General features: G+C 41.8%; 1 protein-coding gene across 1 annotated transcript; it reads left to right on the top strand.

The window, feature by feature from the left end:
• The first annotated feature begins 42 nt into the window (after positions 1-42).
• On the top strand, positions 43-22,359 carry POGLUT1 (protein O-glucosyltransferase 1). Its single transcript, XM_008514605.2, has 11 exons — positions 43-293; positions 1,022-1,112; positions 2,191-2,334; positions 6,553-6,688; positions 8,851-8,972; positions 13,671-13,730; positions 15,302-15,401; positions 17,569-17,627; positions 18,659-18,826; positions 19,528-19,584; positions 20,040-22,359. Exons 1-11 carry the CDS (start codon positions 209-211, stop codon positions 20,194-20,196), a joined length of 1,179 nt encoding a protein of 392 aa, XP_008512827.1. The 5' UTR covers positions 43-208; the 3' UTR covers positions 20,197-22,359.
• The last annotated feature ends 1,779 nt before the right edge of the window (positions 22,360-24,138 follow it).

Below are 24,138 nucleotides of genomic sequence, written 5' to 3'. Positions count from 1 at the left end.
ACTGCGTGGGGCGGGGCCTCCGCTTCCCGGCACCGCCTTCCCAGGGCCGCAGGGCCGGGGGCCGGGCTTGGGGGCGGGGCAGAGCGGCGCGCAGCCCTCTTTGTGCGGGGCGGCCTCCGCCCACGAGGTGCGGCCCCGAGGCCATCTTTGTGCGGGGCTGCGCTTCTGCCGGCGCCGCCGTGGGGACTCCGCAGTGGGTGGACTGGCCATGGAGCGGTGGGCTCTCTTGCAGCTTCGGCTGGGGCTGCTGTTGCTGCTTCTGCCCCCCGTGCCGGGCCGCCAGAAGGAGTCAGGTGAGCTCCGGGCAGGGCTGAGCCTGCGGCTGGGGCTCGAGCTCGGGCTCGGTCCGGAGACCCTCTCCCGCCCCGCTCGCTGCCCGGGGAGGCCGGCGTCTGGCTGATGCTTGGCGGCTGTAGCGCAGACCGGGGCCGAGGGCACCGGGGCGCTTTGGAGCGAAGATGAGAGTATCTAGGTGGCTGGCGCTGCTTCTCCTGCGCAGGACCCTGGAGAGTAACCCATCCTCTGGAGTTCGGAGTGATAATGAGGAGGAGAGGGAATTCCCCAGCGGGGATCGCCTGCGCCTGGCTACTCTGCATCTCCCTGAAACACCCTGGGGGGTAATTCGTGTATGTGTGTGCATGCGTGTGTGTGTCCATTGCCATAAGAGATGAAAGGAGAGTTAATGTCTGTGGCTTTTAATTGATCCTCTTTATGGGGCTCAGTTTGACTAGTAAAAGGTGAGAATCCGTGTCACTCTCCAGTTTATCCCTAGCCTTCTGAGTACCAGGCATTAAGCCTGGAAATTTTCCAGTTTCTTGGACACCTGATGGCCGAGTAGAGGCGCAGAATTGACGTGAGTGCTGCAGAGTTACAGAACCAATCCTTCCTGGCTTTTCGTTTCCACTTGAGAGGAGGGAAGGGGGTGTCTGAAAGTTTTGGCCTTTTGTTGGTTCTGTTATTTGCTGTTAGCAAATAAGCTCAGGGCTGTTTTGTTAACCTTCATTTACTTCACTTTTTGAAGGTTCAAAATGGAAAGTATTTATTGACCAAATTAACAGGTCTTTGGAGAATTATGAACCATGTTCAAGTCAAAACTGCAGCTGCTACCATGGGTGAGTTCTTTTCTTTGATGTGTCTTTGAGGATTTAGTTCTTGCCACAAGGAAGTCCCCTAAGATCCCAGAGGACCTTGGTTGCAGTGGTCAGAGAGCCAAGCATGTTTTGAGATCAGTCGGAGTTTCTGAGGTGGTTTTCCTATTTCTAGGGAATAAAAATGCCCTGGGATAGGGGAGGTCAGTGGGCCTCAGCATTGTCAAGTTAGCTCATGTCCTTGTCTGTTTTCCCCACTGGACCAACAGCTTCTTGAGGTCAAGGCCTATGTTGTATCCCCAGTGCTGGCCTTCAGTAGGAACTCAGTAAATGAAGGAATTGAACAGATTTATAAATGAATCTAACCTTAAGATTCCTCTTGGTTATTTTTAAAGTATGCAAATTAGGGCTGGAGTGTAGTATGGTAGACAGATTCCTTTGGAATCAGCCCTGGGTTCTAGCCCCAGATGGCCCACGGATTGTCCCTGTGGCAATACACTTAACTTCTCTGGGTTTCAGATTTCTCTTCTGGTAAATAACAAGGTCCTTTTAGCTCCTCCTTATGTTATTCTATGACTCCTCAAAATAGTCACCTGATACTTGTGTTACTTATTGAAAACTTACTATGCACTGAACTTTAAAAGGGATACAAGATAGTGTAATTTCTGGTTATTGCTGTCAGGTGTCTGTGGGGTGGCTGTGGGCCAGATGGACCAGAACAAGAGAGTCAGACAGTGTCAGACTGTAAGGCATAAGCCCTACCTTCTGTGGGATTCAGAGAAGGGGAAGTCAGTGGGACTGGTGACTGGGAGAACGTGGGTGTGGCATGAGTAGGGAAGGTGGAATATGCATCAGGCAAGGGAGCGGCAGACCCGATGGAGAGAGGAAGAAGAGAGATGGACTTGCTTTTGATCTTTTGAGGTTGTGGCTGTTTTAGAGGACCTGTCGTGCTTCTAGGGGAAAAGTTGCTCAGTCCTGCCCTCTATTCTTTCCCTCAGCTTACTGTCTTCTCTAATACTAAACCTAAACCCACAGAGAGGCCATAGGTGGAATGGTACCCCTCTCTTGGCCTGCTTTCCTTGATGATTCCATTCTTTCCTAGTGTCATAGAAGAGGATCTGACTCCTTTCCGAGCAGGTATCTCCAGGAAGATGATGGCGGAGGTAGTCAAACGGAAACTAGGGACCCACTATCAGATCATTAAGAACAGATTATACCGAGAAAATGACTGCATGTTCCCTTCAAGGTAAGAGTTATGAGGTAAATATATCTTCTGACCTTATTATATATGGGCTTACTTGATACTGTACTTAAAGAGAAGCCACTTAAAGGGACCGACAGGCGAATCCCTCCTCACGTTTCAGAGGGATTATAAAATAGTGAAAAGCCCTGCATGCCTCGGAATTGTTCTTGCCAACTCCTGTCCTCCTTTCTCCCATATCAAAGCCTGTCTATTCTCTCTTTGTGAGGCTTGGGAAGATCACTGGTTGTATTGGCTATGACTCTGCCCCTTGTGATCCTTCCCTGGATATAGTAGCTGCAGGACACAGGCAGATGAGACCTAGCACGAGTGAGCTGAGCGGAAGGAGGAGAAGTACTGACTGAGTGTCTGTCATGGGCCAAGTATTGTTCTAGATACCAAGAATTCCAAGAAAGGTGACAGAAAGGCAAGAGGAGTTACTGGGGGTCTGTAACTGGGGGTGCTGAAACTGGGGGTGCTGATGACACAGTGTACTCTAGCCAAGACTTCAAGTATGAGAGCTGACTTAACATATCAGTAGGCTGAGGGCTGGGGGGCATCAGGGAGGGTCACAGACTGACCTGGAAGTTGGGTTTAGGCAGCATTATATACGACAAATGATAAACCTCTCTGTTGGGAGTCTTTTTTTTTTTCTTTTTTAACTCAAATCATTATAAAATTACAAAGTACAAAATGCAGAGGGCATGGTATTCCCTTACTAAGATCTTCTTTTTAAACAATCTGTTCTGTCATTAAAAGTAAAATAAATGAGCAGTATTGCAAAAAACATGCATCCATTTAGATATAAGGATTTATATTATTTGTTCTTAATAACAACTTTATTACAAAGGAATACATTTTCATTGTCAAAAATACATAAAAACAAGAACAAAAAAGAAAATAAAGATGACTTAATATCTCACTACCCTCACAGTTGTATTTTGGTTATCAAGTGTCAGGGGCAAATAAGGTGATGGTGGGGAAAATCCTGGAGGCATTTTAAAGAGACATTTGTTTTATTACTTGGGACGATAATAGAGATTTTAAGCACAAATTATGAGTATAAAGGAATTCCTAATTCCCACAAGTGAGAAAGAAAATATGAATATAGGCATTGTTGGACTTTGAAGGCTTACCCAATGTTTAATAGTTAGCTGAACAATTTCTAGATGAAATAAAATACTTTCAAAGTTTCTCAAAGGCACGAAACTCTTATTCTGGACCTCAGAGCGTTTTGGTCAGAATCATGAGCTCTTTGAAATGTTCTTAAGGGAGTACAGAACCTTTCATTGACAATAAAATAGTCTGTATTTCTAAAGACATTAAAAGTTCCCTATCTCAACTACATGCACAACTAAGGAAAACAGAATTGGACAAAGGAGAAATAGAATGAAATAGTCAGAACCAATGTCCTTAATGAAATGGACACAGTTGTGTAATATTTCAGATTCCCATCTGGCTACAAATAGTATTTTTCTAGATCTAGATACTTTTAATTCACCCAGTTTCAGAAAACTGTATGACACTTAAAAAATGCAGTTCTGAACAAAATAAAATATAAACTCAGCATTTCAAGGATAAGCCGAGAGATTTTGCCAAGGAACCAGAGGACCGTCTCACTAACTCTGGAGACATGTCGTTTCAAAGATGGGGAATAATGGTATTTTTTTAATGATAGCTTCAGTGAGGTATGGTTGACATAAACTGCACCTACTTAAAATGTACAATTTGATACATTTTAATGTTTGTATATACCAAGATAATGAACGTATCTGTCACTCCCGAAAGTTTGCTTGTGCCTCTTTGCAATCTGTCTCTCCCACCCCTCCCTGCCATGCCATACCCCATCCTTAGGCATCGACTGATCTGCTTTCTCTCATTATAGATTATTTCCTAGAGTTCTGTGTAAATGGAATCACACAGTATGTGAAAGTGCTATTTTAAAAGCTGAATGTGAAAAAAAAAATGTTTTAGCTGTCACCTATAAATGTACTGCAATAATATATTTTTTTAACTTTTTTTTTTTTTTAAGATTTTATTTTTTCCTTTTTCTCCCCAAAGCCCCCCGGTACATAGTTGTATATTCTTCGTTGTGGGTCCTTCTAGTTGTGGCATGTGGGACGCTGCCTCAGCGTGGTTTGATGAGCAGTGTCATGTCTGCGCCCAGGATTCGAACCAACGAAACACTGGGCCACCTGCAGCGGAGCGCGCGAACTTAACCAGTCGGCCACGGGGCCAGCCCCTATTTTTTTAACTTTTTAACTAGTTTTTTTTTTTTTTTAGCATTAAAAGAGTTTTATATGCACATGGTAAAATAGTTAAATAACTGGAAAAGATGTACAATGAAAAGAAAGTTTCTCTACCATCTTAGACCCCCTGACCTCTAGTCCCTGAGTCTTCCTCTCAAGAGACAACCACAGCTACCAGTTTTTTGTTTATCCTGCCAGAAATAGTCTATGCACATACAGTTATCTAGACTCATCAACACATTAGAACATGCTGTATCTTCTATTCTGCAACTTACTTTTCTTTTCCATATAACATTAGATTTTGAAATTGTTCCATAAGAGTATATAGAGAACACCTCAGTCTTTCCTGGCTGCATAATAATCCATTGGATGGATTTCTTTATTCAGTCCTCTTTGAATGGACATTTAACATCTTCTCTACCACTCCCTTTTGACTTTTGGCTAATGCAAACAATGCTGCAGGGAACATCCTTGTACGTACACCTTTCAGCACTCCTGTAAATATGTCTGCAGGCTAAAGTCCAAGAAGTAAACTAGGCCAATTAATGTGTTTTTTAAAATTGTGATCAGTAGAAGCAAATTGTTCTCCAAAGAGGTTGTGCCTACTTATACTTCCACCCCCACCCTCCATATATCCCATGCTCGGAGTAGACCTCACACCCTCACCAGTACTTGGTAGCAGCAGACTCTGTGATCTTTGCCAATCCAATTGGTGAAAACTAGTATCTCGTTTCACTGGCATTTCTTTTTTGTTGTGGTGACTATTTACTTATTTTTTTTTAATTGAAATATTTTACATATAACATTGTGTAAATTTAAGGTGTACAACGTAGTAATTTGATAATTTACATATTGCAATATGATTGCCATTGTAGCAATAATTAGCACCTCTATCATGTTACATAATTATCCTTTCTTTTGAGTAGTTGGAATGATTAAGTTCTAGTCTCTTTAGCAAGTTGGACGATCGTTACATTGTCTGTATTCACTGTACTGTGCATCAGATCTCTAGGGCTTATTTACAACTCATTGTCAGTTTGTGTCCTTAGACAACATCTGTCTTGTCCCTCCCACCCTCATCCCCTGGTAACCACCATGTCATTCCCTATTTTTAGAAGTTTGACTTTTTTGGGGATTTCTTTATTTATTAATACAGTTGAGCATCTTTTCTCATGTTTAGGAGCCATTGATATTTCTTGCAGTTGTCTCCCTATATATGAATCAATATTTTAAATCAGTCATTCCCACAATGCCAGAAAATTCTGGTCAAGCCTTGGAATGCTGCCCTCAGTATAGTGCTGGTCAGGACCTCAAAGGATGGGGCAGAAGAGCTAAGCTGTGAGTTTATCCTCTCTTTCCAGAAATCCTCTGAGGAGTCCCAGGGAGTCTAATCAGAAAGCTGTGTTATAGTCTTCATGATTGTGTACATAACACTCTTTTTCTGGCTTCCAAAACTGATTTTGATAGTGTTCTATATTCAGGTTGAAGATAGTGAAAATTTCCTATCTTTCCTTGTAAACTGTGAGTCTTAATTATAGTGGAAATAAAAATAATGTCTCTGTGAGAAGCAGAGCCCAAGGGACACAAGTAGAAAATCAGTTTTTCCAGTTCCTATCAGAATTTGTATCTTGCTTACTAATTAAACTACTCCATATAGGGGAAATAAAGAAAAAACTGGGAATGAATAGAGGAGAAGAAGTGCTAGGAGTAGCAATAATACACTCTTCAAACTTATGATGATCTAGTTGGAGAATCTGATTAAAGCATCGTAAGCTGGAGCAGCTTAGCTAGGAAAGATAACTCGCACAGTCTGAAAGAGTGGAAGAGTCCTTTTAGAAGCACTGCTTTCAGGAGACTTTGCAGTAGGGTGATGATCTAAACACTGGCCTCTCTGACTTTCAAAGTGTGAATGGAACCCTGCCTTGTCCTAGAGCAGGCACCGCCCTGGTGAATTTGTGGTATTTCTGGTTGACAGGTGTAGTGGTGTTGAACACTTTATTTTGGAAGTTATCGGGCGCCTCCCGGACATGGAGATGGTGATCAATGTACGAGATTATCCTCAGGTTCCTAAATGGATGGAGCCTGCCATTCCAGTCTTCTCCTTCAGTAAAGTAAGTACAGGAGGAGCCATATGAGGGGATGGAGGGTGGTCCTCTGGGGTCTGAGCAGGAAAATATCGTCCTGGGACAGAGTCTGATGGGTAAGGATGAGGATGAGGCCTGAGGTCCAGGAATGGGTCTGTGTCCCTGTTAGCTTCACAGTAGTTGAGTAATAAGACTGAGGAGATGGGGTAGAGGACCTGTAAGTTATGAAAGTAAGATTGCTTAAGTGTCTATAGGGGTAGGGATAGAGGGTAGGGAATGAGAGAGGCCTAAGAAACCTATAGGACATTGGAGGTGGGTTTCAGAGATCCCACAGAGTGTGGGAGAGAGTGGCCCAAGAAAGTGTGTGGGCTTGGAGTTTGGGAGCACCTTCATACAAAAGTATTTGTTGAGCTCCTACAATGTATATATCAGCCATAGTATTGGATACCTTCTGTCCTGTCTGTCACTGTATCCCAAGCCCAGCATGGCTAACAGTCAAACCAAAGGTGTTAGTTTGTGCCCAGGCAGTGCACTGAGGTAACAAGCTTGGGATATCTGAGAGGGATATGTGAGGGGTGATCTTTGGGTCTAGTTATGGAGGCATAGGAGCACTGGAACACACCTGTGGGCTTGGAGAACTCAGGACAGTTGATAGCTTGTCAGTGCTCGGTTCCTGCAAATGGTGTATTGGCAGGGATGGGTCTTGGTTCCCTAGAGACTAGGTCTGAACGCATTTGGGTGCAGTGGTAGGGCAGCTAGAAGAGAGTGGATGGAAGATTCTCTGGGGGAAGAGTGGGTTTAGGAAAACCCTATGGACTTTGAGAAAAGGAACACCATCTCTGATTTGGTTTCTCCAAAGCAGAGGGACCTTTTATCCCCACTTTTCCTTTATCAAAGTTTACTTTCTCTCTAGACTTGTTTATTTCCTGTGTTGCCAGTGGGCTGAGGCCACATTTGTGTTGCATTTCCCATGGTTGAGCCTCATTTCTCAAAAGTACTTGGTCCCGTTGTTTGTCATGAAACCCTTCTAGAAGAACAGATAGAGGTTCCCATGTAAGTCAGTAAGGACTTTATGTTTGTTATTTATCTGTTGTTTCTGTCAATGATAAAGTATGACCATCAGTGTACTAACTTTCTTTTCATCTTCACTTCCCTCCTTTTTTTAATCGGTGACTCCTAGTTTCTAAGGGAGAGATTTTAGTCTGTCAACTTCATAGTTAATATTGCAGCTTCTGTTGAGCAGTTGTTATGTCTGAGGTGCTTGGTGCATCACATAGCACACCACAATTGAGAGAAGGCAAATTGCACGTGTAATTCCAATGGAAGAAACAGTAGAGTGGGGGGGTTATCAGTGGCCAGAGTCTTAACAGGAGTAACCATTAAAAGAGAACAAATGGTTTCAAACTTTTTTCAAAAGATGTAGGATAATACCCCTTCACTCCATTCTGCCCATTGGTACTCCTGACCCTGATCAACGAGTAACCAAGAATTTATTGCCCAACCAGTGTGAACTCAACAGTGCCACAGTGTTAGGTAATACTAACACTTATTCACTACTTAGTATGTGCCACACACTCTTACATATACCAACTCATTTAATATTCAAAACAAGCCTATTAGATAGATAATATTCTTGATATTATTCTCTCTCCCATTACAAAGGTAAGAAAACTGAGGCATAGAAAGATTAAGTAACTTGCCTATAGTTGGAAAGAGGTAGAGTCAGCATTCAAACTCAGATGATCTGTCTCAAGAGCCCACTGTAATTCTTGCTCTCAAAGGCTCCATCTGGGAAATAACCAAGAACTGATAAGACAGTATACACTCCAAGTATGATAGCAGTTAAAAGATGAGAGAGCTATGTGATCATTCAGAATTGGGTATATGATTTCCTTAAACTAAAAACCATAACAATGTGTGTCCTCTAGAAAAATGGAACTTCGGGGAGTTAGAAAAGTTGACCTTTAATGTGATTTCAAACTCTGGGATTCAGTGAGTCCATAAATTTTAACCGTTATTTTTGCCTTTTAATATCTAGAGTCTAGACTTTGCAGACTAGGGAAAATATATCTTTGACAACGTAACCCCAGAGTAAGGCCTTTGTCCAGACCCTATGGCATGAATGCACTTTGCTGCTTCTTGCTCTGTTCTGAGACTGATTGAGAACAGCCTTTCTGTTTGTGTTGAAGACATCCGAGTACCATGATATCATGTATCCTGCTTGGACATTTTGGGAAGGGGGACCCGCTGTTTGGCCAATTTATCCTACGGGTCTTGGACGGTGGGACCTCTTCAGAGAAGATCTGGCAAGGTAGGTCCATTGGAAGATTTTTATTTGTTCCTCTTTGTGGGTCTTCTTGAAATAAACAGTAGTGTATAAACAATTACTTACTTTAAAATGACTAACTTTTTAAGTTAGAAATAAAAGACAAAAAACTGTTTATAGCATAAGCAATTTTGTATGTATATAAAAATATTTAGATAGCCATAAAAAAGATCAGAAGAACCTACCCGAAATATCAGCAATGCCTCTGTGGGGGAAATGATAAGAGCCTTTTCTTTAAATTTTTATGTACTTTAAGATTCTCTAAATATGAGTAAATTACTTTCATAATTAGAAAAAAATGAATAACCATGTTGTGGGGAGGATAGAAAATTACTTGGAGGAACATAAATGTACTTTATAATTTAGAGCTAAGTCCTTTAGTTGGGTATGGGGTGGGCATAAATGTCCCACAGGTATCTCAAGGACAGGCTTATTCCAGATCCTCTCTGATTCATGATTGCGACATGCCTTGGCCTGCCGACTCCATCCTGCCATCATGTCAGAATTTAGATTGTCCAGGTCGTCAAAGTTGTAGGTATCTCTTACCTAGCTACATTTTATATCACTGATTCAAACAATATTGGTACTTAATTAGCAAACTTCTAGAAACACAGTCTATATAGATCTTCTCTCAGATATAGAGAGAAAACAATAATTTAATTCAACTTTATTTCCACAAATGTCTATCACCTGTTCTAAGTGTGGCAGGAGATTCAAAGGGGATGAAGCGAATGTCCCTTCCCTGGAGAAACACGCGGGGCCACAGTCCTCGGTGGCCGTTAGAGTGCTGTGGGTAAAGAAAGAGTCTATTATCCAGTAGGTATAATTTGTAAATTATTTTTTTAAGATAATTTGGCTTCATATTGCATAGAACTGGAACTGGAAATTGTCTTTGTCCAACTCCTTCTTTCAGGAGTGAGAGAATGAAGGCCCAGAGAGGTTAAGTGACTTGCTCAAGGTCAGGCCAGTCTAGGCCTGAAGTGCTGGTTTCCAAGTGTGTTGTCCTCTCCACTTTACCAGTTCATGTCACCCGTATTCTCAGACACCGAGACCATCATTTCTTATGTAGCCTTTGATTTTTGAACATAATTTTGAGAGGGGGGAGAAAAGTCTTTAACCTTTTTTTCTCCAAGTTATTCTTGGCTTTACTTTTCTAAGCCTTATTTTTTCAAATACTGACAAATACCCTTTTCACATTCTTCCTTCTTTTTGTAGCTCTTTTTCCACCTGCTGTACATCTATTTTATTTTTAAAATCTTTAAAAACTTTTTTCTGATTATGAAACCTATACATGCTCATAACAATTTATAAATATGTCTCGCCTAAGCAATTTTTTCCTCACTTAGCAGTATGTCTTAGAAATCTTCCCATGTCAGTACATATGAAATGACCTCATTATTTTTGACAGTTGTATGGTATTCCATTGGATGGATAATAATTTACTTTATTATTTCCTTTGATGGACATTTAAGCTGGATATGTAATTATGCATAATTTCTTGTTTTCTGGACTATTTGAGTATGTTGCATACTTGATGACCCCGTCCCCCTCCCCACTTCAGTGTGTATTTCCTAAGAGCAAGGATGTTCTCTTTTATAACCACACTGCAATTATCAAATTCAGGAAACAATGTTGATACAACATGTAATTGTCCCAGTGATGTCCTGTATAGCACTTTCCCCCAGTCCAGGATCATGTGTTGAATGCAGTTGTTATGACTCTTTAGTCTCCTTTAATCTGGAACAGCTCTTCAGTCTGTCTTTCATGACATCGACATTTTGAAGAAAATAGGCCACTTTTTTTTACAGAATTTCCTTCAGTTTGTTTTTCTCTATTTCCTCATGATTAGATTCAGTTTATGCATTGCTGGCTTGAATACCTACTTAAGTGATTTTGAGTCCATTCGTGCCTCATTAGACATGCTAATTTTAATCAGTTGGTCAAGGTGTTATCCAGCTTCTCCATGGTGTAGTTACTATTTTCTCCCTTGTAAACTAATAAGTAATTTTTAGGGAAGACAAAATGTGTTTTAAAATCTAATCTTATATGAACATGTTTTTATTTTGATACCTTCCCCTTTTATTCTTCAGTTGAATTTATTCATGATTATAGAATTGCAATTTTATTTTTTAGAGCCCTCCATTTGAATCTCTAGCCATATGATTTTATTTCTTACTTTGAAACTTTAATAATATGCTTGTTTATCCATCTGCAGTGATATCTGCCCCCCATTTTACTATTTTTATAATCTTTTTGGAGTTTGTCCCCATTGACTTATTATTCATTCTGTAGAAGAAGTCAGCATCCTTAGAGATTTAAAGATTTCACTCTGTCGGGAAGATGATTATAAAAGAGGTCAGGGGCAGCTGTGGTGGCCCCTGTTAGTGTTTGCCAGGAGGGAAAAGGTCCTAACACAGGTCTTTTGAGGGGTGGGGAGGAGGGTAGGAAGGATGAGAGAGAAGGAAAACAGAGATGATGCATAGTTCAAGTCTGTGTATGTTAAATGCATCTTTCCCAGGGACCAAGGAAATTTATACTAAAAATTTGAGTATAAATTGATACATTTTTTGTTGGGCAGTTTGGCAATATATATCAAAACTTAAAATGTATACATCCTTTGACTCAGCCCTTTCACTTCTAGAATTTATCCCAAGGAGTTAACTAGACAAGTGTGCAAAGATGTGTGTACAAAGATACTCACTACAGTGTTGTTTCTTAAAGCAAAAAGTCGGAAAAAGTCAGAAAGCCCATTAATAAGGAACGAAGTGAATTATGACATGGCTATAAAATGGAATACTGGCATGAATGGAAAGTAAAAGGAGTATAGGGCTTAAAAACAAGGACTCTCCGTTCAAACCCTGGCTCTTACCAGCTGTGACTCTGGGCAAATTGCTTAACCTTTCAAGGGTCCCCACTGTAAAGCAGGAATAATAAAACTCACCTCATAAGCTTGTGAGAGTGAATTAATATATGTATAAAGCACTGAGAACAGTGCCTGGAACATAGCAACAGCTATGTAGGTGGTGGCTCTTATTATTATCTTTAATATTTGTCCTAATATGAATGTTACCTAACAGCATGCATGATATGATCTCTGTTATGTACAGCAAGGTCTCTCAATCTTGGTACTGTTGACATTTTGGGCTGGATCATTCTTTGTTGTAGGGGACTGTCCTGTGCATTGTAGGATGTTTAGCAGCATCCCTGGCCTTTACCCACTAACTGCCAGTGGCAGTCTCCATATTGACAATCAAAAAAATAGACACAGCCAAATGTCCCCTGGGGGAGACGGGCAAAATCACCCCCCACTGAGAACCACTGACGTGCAGAGATGATTGGAAGGAAATTCTTCACTGAAACATTAAATTGTTAAAGATAGTTATCTGTAGGGGCTGACCCGGTGGTGCAATGGTTAAGTTCACATGTTCCGCTTTGGCGGCCTGGAGTTTGCCGGTTCAGATCCCGGGTGCAGACATGGCACCACTTGGCAAAGCCATGCTGTGGTAGGCGTCCCACATATAAAGTAGAGGAAGGTGGGCACGGATATTAGCTCAGGGCCAGTCTTCCTCAGCAAAAAAGAAGAAGATTGGCAGTGGATGTTAGCTCAGGGCTAATCTTCCTCAAAAAAAAAAAGTAGTTATCTGTAGGTGGGCAGATTCCAGATGATTTTTTTTACTTTTATTTTATGCTTTTCCGTTATAATTTTATATAATGGGCCTATCGTTTTTCCACTAAAAAAACACAAACATAAAACAAAAAACTCAGTGCTCTAGTGTTTATATTTTGGTCGGAGGGAGTATGGGGCAGAGTGAGAGATAATTCTGGCCTTGGGCTGGAGAATCAGGTAAAGATGATCCAGCAAGAAAAGTCTAGAAGATAAGGCAGGAAGATACGGTGCAGTGCTCTCAGCTGAGAGAAAATGAGTAACGTGACACTGAATGTATCTGAGAAGCATCTCCACCTGGAAAGTTCATCTCTTGAGTCTCTCCATTTCAGTGAAGAGCCCACTCATCCCTCGTGAACTCCAGGTCAGCCCTCCTCCTCCTTTTCAGAGGAAGATGCTACGCAAACTTCTGTGCAGGGTTCCTGTGAAGAAAGTGAAGGATGGTGCACCTGTGAGCTAGCAGTTTCAGCAAGAAAGGCTGGTCATGGTAATGTGCACTGGGACCTGAGTTTCAGGGACTTTGTCGTTACGGAGCACTTAGTCCAGCTGCAAGAATACCAGTGCTTTGCAAAGTCAGACTATCTCTGATGCTACCTCCTACACATCCAAAACGTGAAGTCAGGGTGATTTCTTTGCTTGCCCTTCATGCAAGTTCTGATATTTTCTGCAGTTCTTTTTGTCTATTATTTATCAGTAGCACTCTACTTAAAGTAAAGAAGAAATCCTCATTGTACTGAATTAAATAGCCCTAAACATGTCATTTAGGGTTTGGGTACTTTTCTTCAATGTTGTTAACTTAATGGAGCAATAGATTTGTAGATATTACTGGCTAGCACCTCCAGGGGAAGGAACAAATAACAAAAGGGAACATGATGTCATTTAGGGCTTTTTCTTTGGAGTAGCCTGGATCAGACTTATTTAAAAATGTAAAGCTCTGAACTAATCAACAGAAATGGCTGAGACACATCCTTATATAGTTAAGAAAAAAATACAGAAACTAATCAAAAATCTGTTTTTAGGTCAGCAGCACAGTGGCCATGGAAAAAGAAAAATTCCACAGCATATTTCCGAGGTTCAAGGTGATTATATTTTCTGACATTTTACAAAGATATTCTTCCAATTAATGTTTAAAATATAAGTAATTTTGAGGGTGTGAAGAACTCTAGCTCAAAGAGAAAGCTAACTAAGAAATGAACATAGAATCACAGAATTTTAGACTAGAGAAGAACTCAAATTATTGGCTCGAATCACTCTTAATTGAGCTGAAATTCAAAGAGGTAAAGTTTATCCATCTATCCAGCAGCTATTTACATGTGCCACGAGTGTGACGGGCGTTGAGTATATACTGTCATGCATCAGCAGGCAATTTTGTCATTGTGGGAACATATCAAAGTGTACTTACACAAACCTAGATGGTGTAGCCTACTACACACCTAGGCTGTATGGTACTAATCTTATGGGACCGCTGTTGTATATGCGGTCTGTCGTTCACTGAAATGTCATTATGTGGTGCATAACTGTAATGTTAAACAGAACAGATGCGTTGTCCTCTTGCCTGAGAGCATATAGTTTCCTAGGAGAAGCTTATGATTTTGCCCACAGTGACTCTGCCAGTTAATGGCGGAGCAGGCACCATCACCAGTTCTCCTGATTGCCTTTTTCATCAGACCATGTGGCTGCCAAACGGTGGTGGAGGGCACAGACTGAGACAGGTGGAAATGCAGCGGGGAACAGGGAAGAGGGGAAGGAAAAAGGCTGGGGAAGGACCTTATCCATGTTCAGCTCTGTGTCCCCAGTGCCCAGAACAGTGTCTGCCACGTAGATGCACAATAAATATTTGTCAAACAGGTGAATACAACAGAGACAGTGAGGGAAGAAGAGTTTTGTAGTTTTCTCGGTGGGTCCTTGTGAGAGATCATGCCCTCTGTTCAGACGGGCCCAACAGCCACTGCTTACTGATAAGTTCCTTATCAATTTCTCTGATTCTCAAATCTTGAGATCATAGATTCTTAACTTGGGATCCAGGTGTGGACTTCAAAGGTTTTAGGACTTCCTTGAAATTATATGGGGATGTGTGCATTTTTCTAGAGAGGGTATCCACGGTTCTCATCAGATTCTCAGCAGGCCCATGACCCCTCAGATGTCAAGACCGTCTGCTACTTGGACCATAACTAGGACTTCTACATACAGTCTTGAGGTTTTTAAGCCCCCCCTTTTTTTAATTTGAATATCCTACTGGATTTTACAGAACACACACAACAAAGGCCCTGTGGCTGTTTTGGTGAGTGATGATTACCTAGTCACACAGCTATGAGAATAGTGATTATAGAGGCTATGTGAACCCTCCTAACAGGGAGCTCATTCCCTGGGGTATGGCTGTAGTGACCAGAACAACATAATCTTAAAGACTAGATGTGAGCAGAGAAGGGCAAATACTCCCCACCCCTGAAGGGTAAAGTGGGGAGCAGCCCGGGCCCACCTCAATGCTGCAATGTCTCGTGCCCCTCCTCTACTGTTAACGTGACCAATGAGTTGTCCATCTGTGCATACAGTCATTGCACTGGGTCCAGTTACTGCTTACCTTTCAGAGATTGGGAACAGGATTCTGGTGCAGGACACATAGTTTTATGTCATGTTTTTTCTTTTATAGGACAAGTCCAGAACGAGATCCTCTCATTCTTCTATCTCGAAAAAATCCAAAACTGGTTGATGCAGAATACACCAAAAACCAGGCCTGGAAATCTATGAAAGTAATCACCGGTCATCTGAGTAGAACTACAGACGTGAACATTCTCACTCAAAGAACGTTGCCACCTGGGGAGAGTTTCAGATTAGGTTTCCTCTCAGTGGCGGGATGAATGTAGGGGAAGTTCCATGAACTAGTATTAACATACATGTAAATTATTCTTTTTCAAACTGACAGTGCTTCTCTGGCCCACGTTATGACTAGTATTTTATACTGCTTTGAAGGTTGAGACCAGAGACCACAGACTTTTTATGTAAAGGGCCAGATGGTAAATATTTTAGGCTCTGCGGATCGTATGGTCTCTGTTGTAGTTATTCAACTCTGCCGTGGCAGCACGAAAGCAGCCATAGAAGATACATAAATGAATGAGCGTGGCTATATTCTAATAACACTTTATTTATGGCGCTGAAATTTGAATTTCCTGTAACTTTCACATGTCATAAAATATTTCTCTTTGGATTTTTTTCAGCCATTTGAAAGGTAAAATATTCTTAGCTTATGGGCCATTTACAAAAACAAGCAATAGGCTGGATTTGGCCTGTGGGTTGTAGTTTGCCAACCCCTGGTTTAAACCAGTGGTTCTCAACCAGAAAGCTTAAAAATGCATCAAATGAGGCAGAATCTCTGGGGATGCGGTGCAGGCATCTTCATTTGTTTAAAACTCCCCAAGTGCTTCTGAGGTGAAGCCAGCAATGACTGGCTTCTCCAGTGTGGAGTCCATCTCTGTCTTTTTAACTCTGTGACTTCTTGCCTTATTCAAAGAATTTTAAGCCCTAAATGTCTTCATCTGAAATTTCCATATACCATGTGAGGATGACGTGAGGAAAATGTTTAAACTTCTTGTGGGAAAAACTAAGTATATCTGAGATGCATGTATTTATCATTTGATAGTTTTAATCAAACAGGAGCACATGAAGTTTAAGAAACTTCGTTAAAAAAGAAAAATATGGGGGCTGGCCTGTTGGCATAGTGCTGGGGTTCACGTGCTCCAGTTTGGCAGCCTGGGGTTTGTGGATTCAGATCCCAGGTGCAGGCCTACACACCGCTCATCAAGTCACGTTGTGGCAGTGTCCCACATACAAAACAGAGGAAGGTTGGCACACATATTAGCTCAGGGACAATCTTCCTCAAGCAAAAAGAGGAAGATTGGCAACAGATGTTAGCTCAGGGCCAATCTTCCTCACAAAAAAAGGAAAAAGAAAATGTATCTATTCAGCACAGCATCTACTAGGGAGGCTGCAAAAGCAAGCAAGACTTGTTCCCCTCATCAAGGAGTTTATCATCTGCTAAGGTAGCTGGAATATAGATGGGGTCTCAAACTCAAATGCCCCAAAGGGCCACAATAGTGAACAGGAGAGAGTGCTAAAGGTCCAGCCATTGCTGCCAGAGGGAATAGGAGCCCAGTTTGCCAAATCCTTTTTTTTCCTAAGAAAAGTTGGAAGTCTGGATTTTTGTAAGAAATATCCTACCACCCAGAAATGTTGGCAGTGGTTTGATTTTTTTTTTTCCTTCGGTGAGGAAGATTGGCCCTGAGCTAACATCTGTTGCCAATCTTCCTCTTTTTGCTGAGAAAAATTGTCGCTGAGGTAACATCTGTGCCCATCTTCCTCTATTTTGTATGTGGGATGCCTGCCACAGCATGGCTTGATGAGTGGTGCATAGGTCTGTGCCTGGGATCCAAACCTGCGAACCCTGGGCTGCTGAAGTGGAACGCATGAACTGAACCACTACACCACTGGGCCAGCCCCTTGAATATTTAAATACTTTGCATGCTCAACAAAATTTGTGTGTGGGTTACACCTCTAAGCCCCCCAGCCTCCACTTGTAATCTCCTGTGTCATATAACGTCCACAGAGTGAACTGTGCTGCAGCATGACCTCCGAGTTCAGAGGAGTATCTGCTTGGCATCAGGGGAGCTTAAACTCTAAAATCAGACAGACCCAGGTTAAGACTCTAGCTATTCTCCTTAGCCCCACGTGACCCTGAGCCAGTCTCCTAACTTCTCGAAGCCTCGGCTTCTTCATCTATAAAATGGGATAATAATGCCACTGAAGTGTGTTTCTTGTGAGACTTAACCGAGGTCATGTTGGTGGACTGTTTAACAACACTTGCTGCATGGTGGTCTTCAGTAAATGCTACTGTAACACTCACAACTTGCTTTTCATGTCAAGGACACCTTGGGAAAGCCAGCTGCTCAGGATGTGCATCTTGTGGATCACTGCAAATACAAGTAAGACCCCGGGACTCCTGACGCTCTCGGTTTCCCATTGCTTTTGGAGTAGCTTCACTTTGGGTGAGAACTTTAGTACTAGGGCCCAGCTGGGGTTTAGGAAAGTGGCGTTCATTCATTTAGCTGTTGTTTACAGAGGGCCTGCTGTGCCTAAGGCTCTGGCTTGAGTTCTGTGGGAACGGCAAAGACAATGAAATATGGGCCCTGCTTCCATAGAGCTGATGTTCTAGTAACCAAAGTGGTGGGATTCCCTCTCTCCGTAGCCCACCCAGCCAGCAGCCGAAGTTAGATGTAGTATTTATCAGGTTAATAAAACAGTTTAAGGTTCAACATGAATAAAGCGTATGTAACTAAAATATTAAAATTAAATGCCAGGACTAAGAAATAGATGAACAGGTAAAACCAGGTCAGGAGGAGGGCAGTGGGGTGCTGATTGCACTGCACAGTGGGAACTATAGGGGGAAGGCGACTCTGGTTGGAGACGGGTCCATGTATGAGAAATGCTGGAAAGAAATGTTCTTTTCTAAGACAGCTTTTTTTCAGGGAGCGTTTCTTTAAAGATTGATTAGGTATACCTGGTCCTCCTCTCCCGACTTCAGAAGAAGAGGGAATAGGGGATGCCTCTGACAAGATGGGGTACTCTATGGGCAAAACAAGGTTGAGGGGGCCACGATGAGTTAGAGACATTAGGCCTAGCAAAGCTTGTGGGAAAGGGTGAGGCATTGTCTCCATCTGAGCCTTGTATCCTCTCTCCCCAGCACCCAGCTCCTGGCCCAATCTTGCTCTGCCTGGAGAAAGTATCCCCCTTTTCCCTTCACCCCGACATTCCCAGGAGCAACCTGTAGCCCCTGGAAAAGCAAGGAGCTTATGGAAACCCCAGAGGGACATGCTGATGCGTCCTTGAAAACTGAAAATGGAAAAAGAAGGGAGGGGTGATAAAAGGAGAGAAGAGGAGGAGGGAATAAGAAAAAAGGTCCTATTTGTGGCAGCAGGCATACAGTATCAAGTATATTTTGTTCTTTCTTTCCCAGGTATCTCTTTAATTTCCGGGGTGTAGCTGCAAGTTTCCGGTTCAAACACCTCTTCCTGTGTGGTTCACTTGTTTTCCATGTTGGTGATGAGTGGCTGGAATTCTTCTATCCCCAACTGAAGCCGTGGGTTCACTATATCCCAGTCAAAACAGACCTCTCCAACGTCCAGTAAGCAGCTCTCTCCCCCGCAAGCTGAACTTCTGATGATTCCCACGATCTGCCTCTAAGTCCCCAGCCATTTAAGGCATTTATTCCTGATGACTTTTTTCCAGTGAAAGCTTTTTTTCTTATTTAGTTCTCTTATATAGGCTATGAGTGGGATAACACTTAATTGAAAAAGTGTTCTAATGTTGGTTTGAAGTGTAACATTCAGACAGCATGCAAGGGAAAAGCTCTAATCTCTCACAGAATGAAGATGGGGATATTCCATCTTGTTATATTGTCAAAGGGACTTTCAGATACAGCGTGAGAATTGACACCAGTGAAGCCGAGGCAAATTTTCTCTCATGATGGGAGGAGCTAGGGAGAGGTGTGGAAAGGGACCAGAAAAGAGAGCCCAGTGCCCTCTTCTCGGGGCCAGAGCAGAAAACAAGAGGGAAGTTTTTTTTTCACTGTTGATTTTTGATGTATATTACTGAACATTTCTCTATTTTCTCAACTATGTCCCAAATCTACAATAGGTTGCCTTTATCCTGTGTGTGGGCTGTTTGTTGTTGTTATTTTGTTCCTGCAAGGACCCTGATACCTTTGCTTTAGAGAAAAAAATAATCCACTAGAGATTATCCATAGACCTCACTCTATGATCTTTCTGACTTAGTATTCATGAACTTGGTCTATATTGCAGAGTCTAATAATTCTTTCCATTTTAGGGAGCTATTGCAGTTTGTAAAAGCAAATGATGACATAGCTCGAGAAATTGCTGAAAGGTAACTTCTGTTCATTTTTCCTTTTCCATTTTACCCTATCATCCCCCTTTTGCCCTAGCTAAAGTTATACGAGTCTTGTTACCATGGTGATTTCCAGATTTCATCCTCATTATACAGACGTGATCAGAATTAAAGCTGTCCTGGGGGGAAAAACACACCTTTACATATGTCTCAAGCTCGTCCTTTATAAGAAGTAGACTAAAATCTTTGAGGAAATTAAACAAGTACTTGTTCTGAGCATTAGCTGTATGTATGTTTGTTCTTAAGAAAATAATATTAAATTCTGTTGCTAAACACGTGTGTGGATATGAAAGCTATAGGGTTGGTTCTGCGGATCAAGTGAATTAATTCATATAAAGCACTCTGAACAGTGCTTGACACAAGGTAAGCCCTCAAATGTAAGCTAGTATTATTAAATGCTGTGCTTTTAATGTTCTTGTTAATCTTGTCTCTAGGGGAAGCCAGTTTATTATGAACCACTTGCAGATGGATGACGTCACCTGTTACTGGGAGAACCTTTTGACTGAATACTCTAAATTCCTCTCCTATAATGTAACAAGAAGGAAAGACTATGATCAGATTATTCCCAAAGTTTTGAAAACTGAACTCTAGTAGTCATCATCGGACCTTAGTCCTCTTGATGGCAGCAAAGCTCAGATATCCTGCAGTGAGCAGCTTATCATGAGTGTGGCACCTATACTTTGAATACTGTTATCAAGCCAAATATCTGGTTTTCCTTATCATGCTGCACCCAGAGCAACTCTCAAGAAAGATCCAAACTGTCTATAATACAGATATGAAGCAGCTCAACGCTTTGGCTGAATAAGGGCCAGAAATCATGAGATACGGGTTTTGAACCTGATTCTACTTTTCATTTCTTAGGACCAATCACAGCTTGTGCCTCAGATCATCATCCACATGTATATGTCCATCACTGTGAAACTGACTGTGTCCACAGGGTGATGCCCTTTGTCCCATTACGTGGAGCAGAAAATCAATCATTTGGACGAGTACAGCTCATCACCGCAACTCTGCAGTTATTCTAGGCTTGATCTCTGTCACTGTGTTTTAATGTAGGAAGCCCTCTAGGGTTTCTGAAAAATGCCCGGGATCATTTCCTAAAAGGTGTAAGGAAGCAGTTGTTGTGCTATGCAGTGATGAAGGGATTCTCTTTTGTAAAAGCATAAACTCTTTAGTACTCAGGAGGTTTCTATAATGCCACATAGAAAGGGGCCAATTGCATGAGTAATTATTGCAATTGGATTTCAAATTCCCTTTTTGTGCCTTCACACCCTTCTTTTATTGTCTCTCTCTCTCAAAAAAAAGAGACAAAAACCTCTTAATAAATTTAGGAAGTAGTCCTACTCTTTAAAGGAACTGTGCACAAAACAGCAATTCTTCCTTACCCTTTGCACACCCTTAATATTTTCCCTCCTTACGCTGGCAGCATCCACGCTCTCAGTGTTCTGCAGGAATCTCAAGGAGTCTTCATATATGAAATGCTGTTAAGTTGGGAGTTTAGAGCATTCGACTTTAGCACTTACTTACATAGGAAATAATTATTTTAGTGTGAATCTGTATTGGAATGTCTCTTTTTCCCTTTTTTACCTTTTGAAAAAGACACTTGGATAGTAGTTTAGCCCCTCAGGATGCTCTCCTTAACATAGTCAAAAATGAAGAAAAATTTGTAGATTAAAATCCATGTAGTCTGAGGACTCAGAACCATCCTTGTCCCTTAGGCCCAACCTTTCCACAGAGAAATCAATTCTTTCCTTTGCCTCTTAAGAACTGTTGTATTAACTGGTTTCAAAACTAGTAAATGTGAGATGCAGTCACATCAAATCAGGGATTTTATTCCATTTGTGAGAAACATACTTGTCCTTTTAAACTCCCTTCCACAAAATTTCAAGCCTAAGGACCTTCTTAGAGGAGCTGGATATTCCTGGTAAGATCATTTCATGGAATAAGGCAGATGTTTAAAGTTGGATTTTTTGTTTTTGAGTATTAAAATTCAGGGGGACCGTGTCCTCAGGTGCTATGAGTCTGGCGATAAGCAGTCCAGGTTTCTGTGTTGTACTGTGGTTTGGCTTGTCAATATGAGGCCCTAGTAGATGTTATCATTCTCTCTGTATGTTAATTTTCCTCTCACTAAACTAGGAGTAAAATTTGCTGTCCTTTGGATTAGGAGCTGAAGCTGCATTTCCCTGGAAATGTTTCCTATTTTGCTTCAAGTTTTGGCTCAAGCATCATCTTCTCTCTGAATCCTTTTTTTTCATTCCTCGAGGCAGTTAGGGGCTATCATAATATTTGGCTCATGCTTGTATTATATGATGTCGCATTGCACTGCAGTTACTTGACTGTTTCTCCTCCTGTTCTGTGAGCTTCTTGATGGGTGGGAATCATGATTTAGTCATCTCGATGACTCCATTATCTAGCACAGTGCCTCACACAGAGTAGATACTAAAGAATTGTTGGAAGGATGGATGGATGGATGGATGGATGGATGGATAGAGACAGACAATTGGTTTAACTAGATCCTGTTAACAGATTGCCCAGCCGTTGGCTCCAAGGAAGACTGGACAAGACCGTAAGAATTGGATCAATGCAAATTCTCACCTGCCCTTTGAAGAGTCAATAAGGGCACTTTTGTATTTAAATACAGCAAATATTATTAAGATTTTATACGTATTTGTTTAATTCAGTGTAGCTGGTATGAGGATGGTGTGTAACTACATGTAAAATGTATGTTTTTGAAAATAATTTTTACCCCCATAACTTTTGGAGGTTGTTGTTACATGTTGTTGTTAACACTAGCTGGGTCCCAAACTTACCCTTTCTTCCTCAGAGAACTAAAGGCTACACTTTTCTTCAAGGAAAGAGAATAATTTTTCTTATCTGAATGGAGTGGGATACATGGATAACATGAGGAATGCTTTTCCTTTCTTTATTTGGGGAGTATCGTGTGTGTGATGTGGTGAGTATTCCACCTTATTCTACAGTATTAGGTCAGGTTGTCCTAGTTGCCAAGACCAGACCCCACCTCTAGCTAGTTTAAGCAAAAGAACTTATTAGAACGATATGAGGGCATCTCGAAGAAACTAAACAAGTTTTGTAGCAGTTGGAAGGGTAAAACGCAGGTCAACTCCAGGAATCTCAGCAAGAGTTTTGGACTATCTCTAGAGTGCTGCTTGTGCAGTTCCAAAGACCTCCAGGCTGTCTCTTAGCCAAGATTCCCAAAAGAAGAAAACTGAATGGGCTCCTTTGGGTCTGCTCCAATGAGGATAGTTCCCTACCCTCAACCCTACACTGACTACAAACAAGAGCACACACAGATACATAAAAACCTGTCTTCCCATGCATCTGAAGATGCCTTCATTCAAGATAGTCCTGCTGCATCCAGAGGGAAGGTATTGTGGGTGAGGCAGAGCGGTACGATTACAATTACTCCCTTAATATTTATCAAATACTTCTTGAGCATCTACTGTGCACAGAGGGAGATAAGAAAATGTTGCTGCTGGCCTCAAGGAGCTCTGTAGTTGAGATGATAAAGTAAACAACATGATGAGAAGCATCATAGGTAGAAGATAATTAAGGCGACACGAGGCCTTAATCATAAAGCCAATTATTCATCAAAACAGTGTGGATTTTGAGTTTAGTGGAAGAAGAAATTTCCATCCGGCAGATGGGAAACTTCACAGAGGTAAAAATTGAGTTATGCTTTGAGAGATGGGTTAAATGAAGTGGTCCTTGGAGTTCAAAATTCATTCTCCCTGTGGAAACAGTTTATGTTGTATACAATATAATACAATGTAATATATGTAGCAAGAGCAGTACCTGGTGAACCTGGCAGGGAAAGGGAACCTTCTGACCCCGGGGAGAAAATTCATGATGGAGGAAGAAGCTATTGGGTTCTATGAGCAGAACTCAGCAACAAGGGCTGAGGATAGGAGAATGGTGGTCCCAGGCACAGTGTGGTGACTGCCCTGAAATCCTTCCCTGATGCCTTTACGGTGGCAAATGCACGTCCTGGGGAGGAGAGAGCTGTATGTGAAACAGTCCAAGCAAACCTCATAACATCTTTTGGCTTAGTGTTGCTCTGAGACCCTTCAGAAAGAGCAGACCACGGAGGAGGGCGAGTAATTCCCTAGTAGTAAAAGAAGCCCGGGGGTCTTGGAGTGTGGGAGAGTGACAGAAGCAGGTAGTCTGAGGAGCTGAGATAGAATAGTAGCAACAGTGTGAGCAGGGGCCAAGGGTCTGGGTACTTTTCGAGGTACTAGATAGTAAAGGAAACCTTACAAATGAGGCTCCGGTTACCCAAAGAAGGAAGCTATGGAGTTAGCGAAATTTGCCTGTTAATATAATCTCATTTTTTCCATATAGGGTAGTGAATCCTGGGGACATCTGAGTTGAATATAAATGACTTCATTAGTATCTGCCTGACACCCCCGCCCACGGATTCCAAGTCCTCCCTCATCCCAGAATGATTTTGGGGTCATCTTAAGCATCAGGCTTTTTCTACGTGTAGACTAAACAGACTGCACAGCCATTTTCTTG

Source organism: Equus przewalskii, chromosome 18, assembly GCF_037783145.1.
Source record: "Equus przewalskii isolate Varuska chromosome 18, EquPr2, whole genome shotgun sequence".
NCBI classification, from domain to species: domain Eukaryota; kingdom Metazoa; phylum Chordata; class Mammalia; order Perissodactyla; family Equidae; genus Equus; species Equus przewalskii.
Note: the sequence above shows the minus strand (reverse complement) of the source record. Positions and strands in the feature narration are given on the sequence as shown.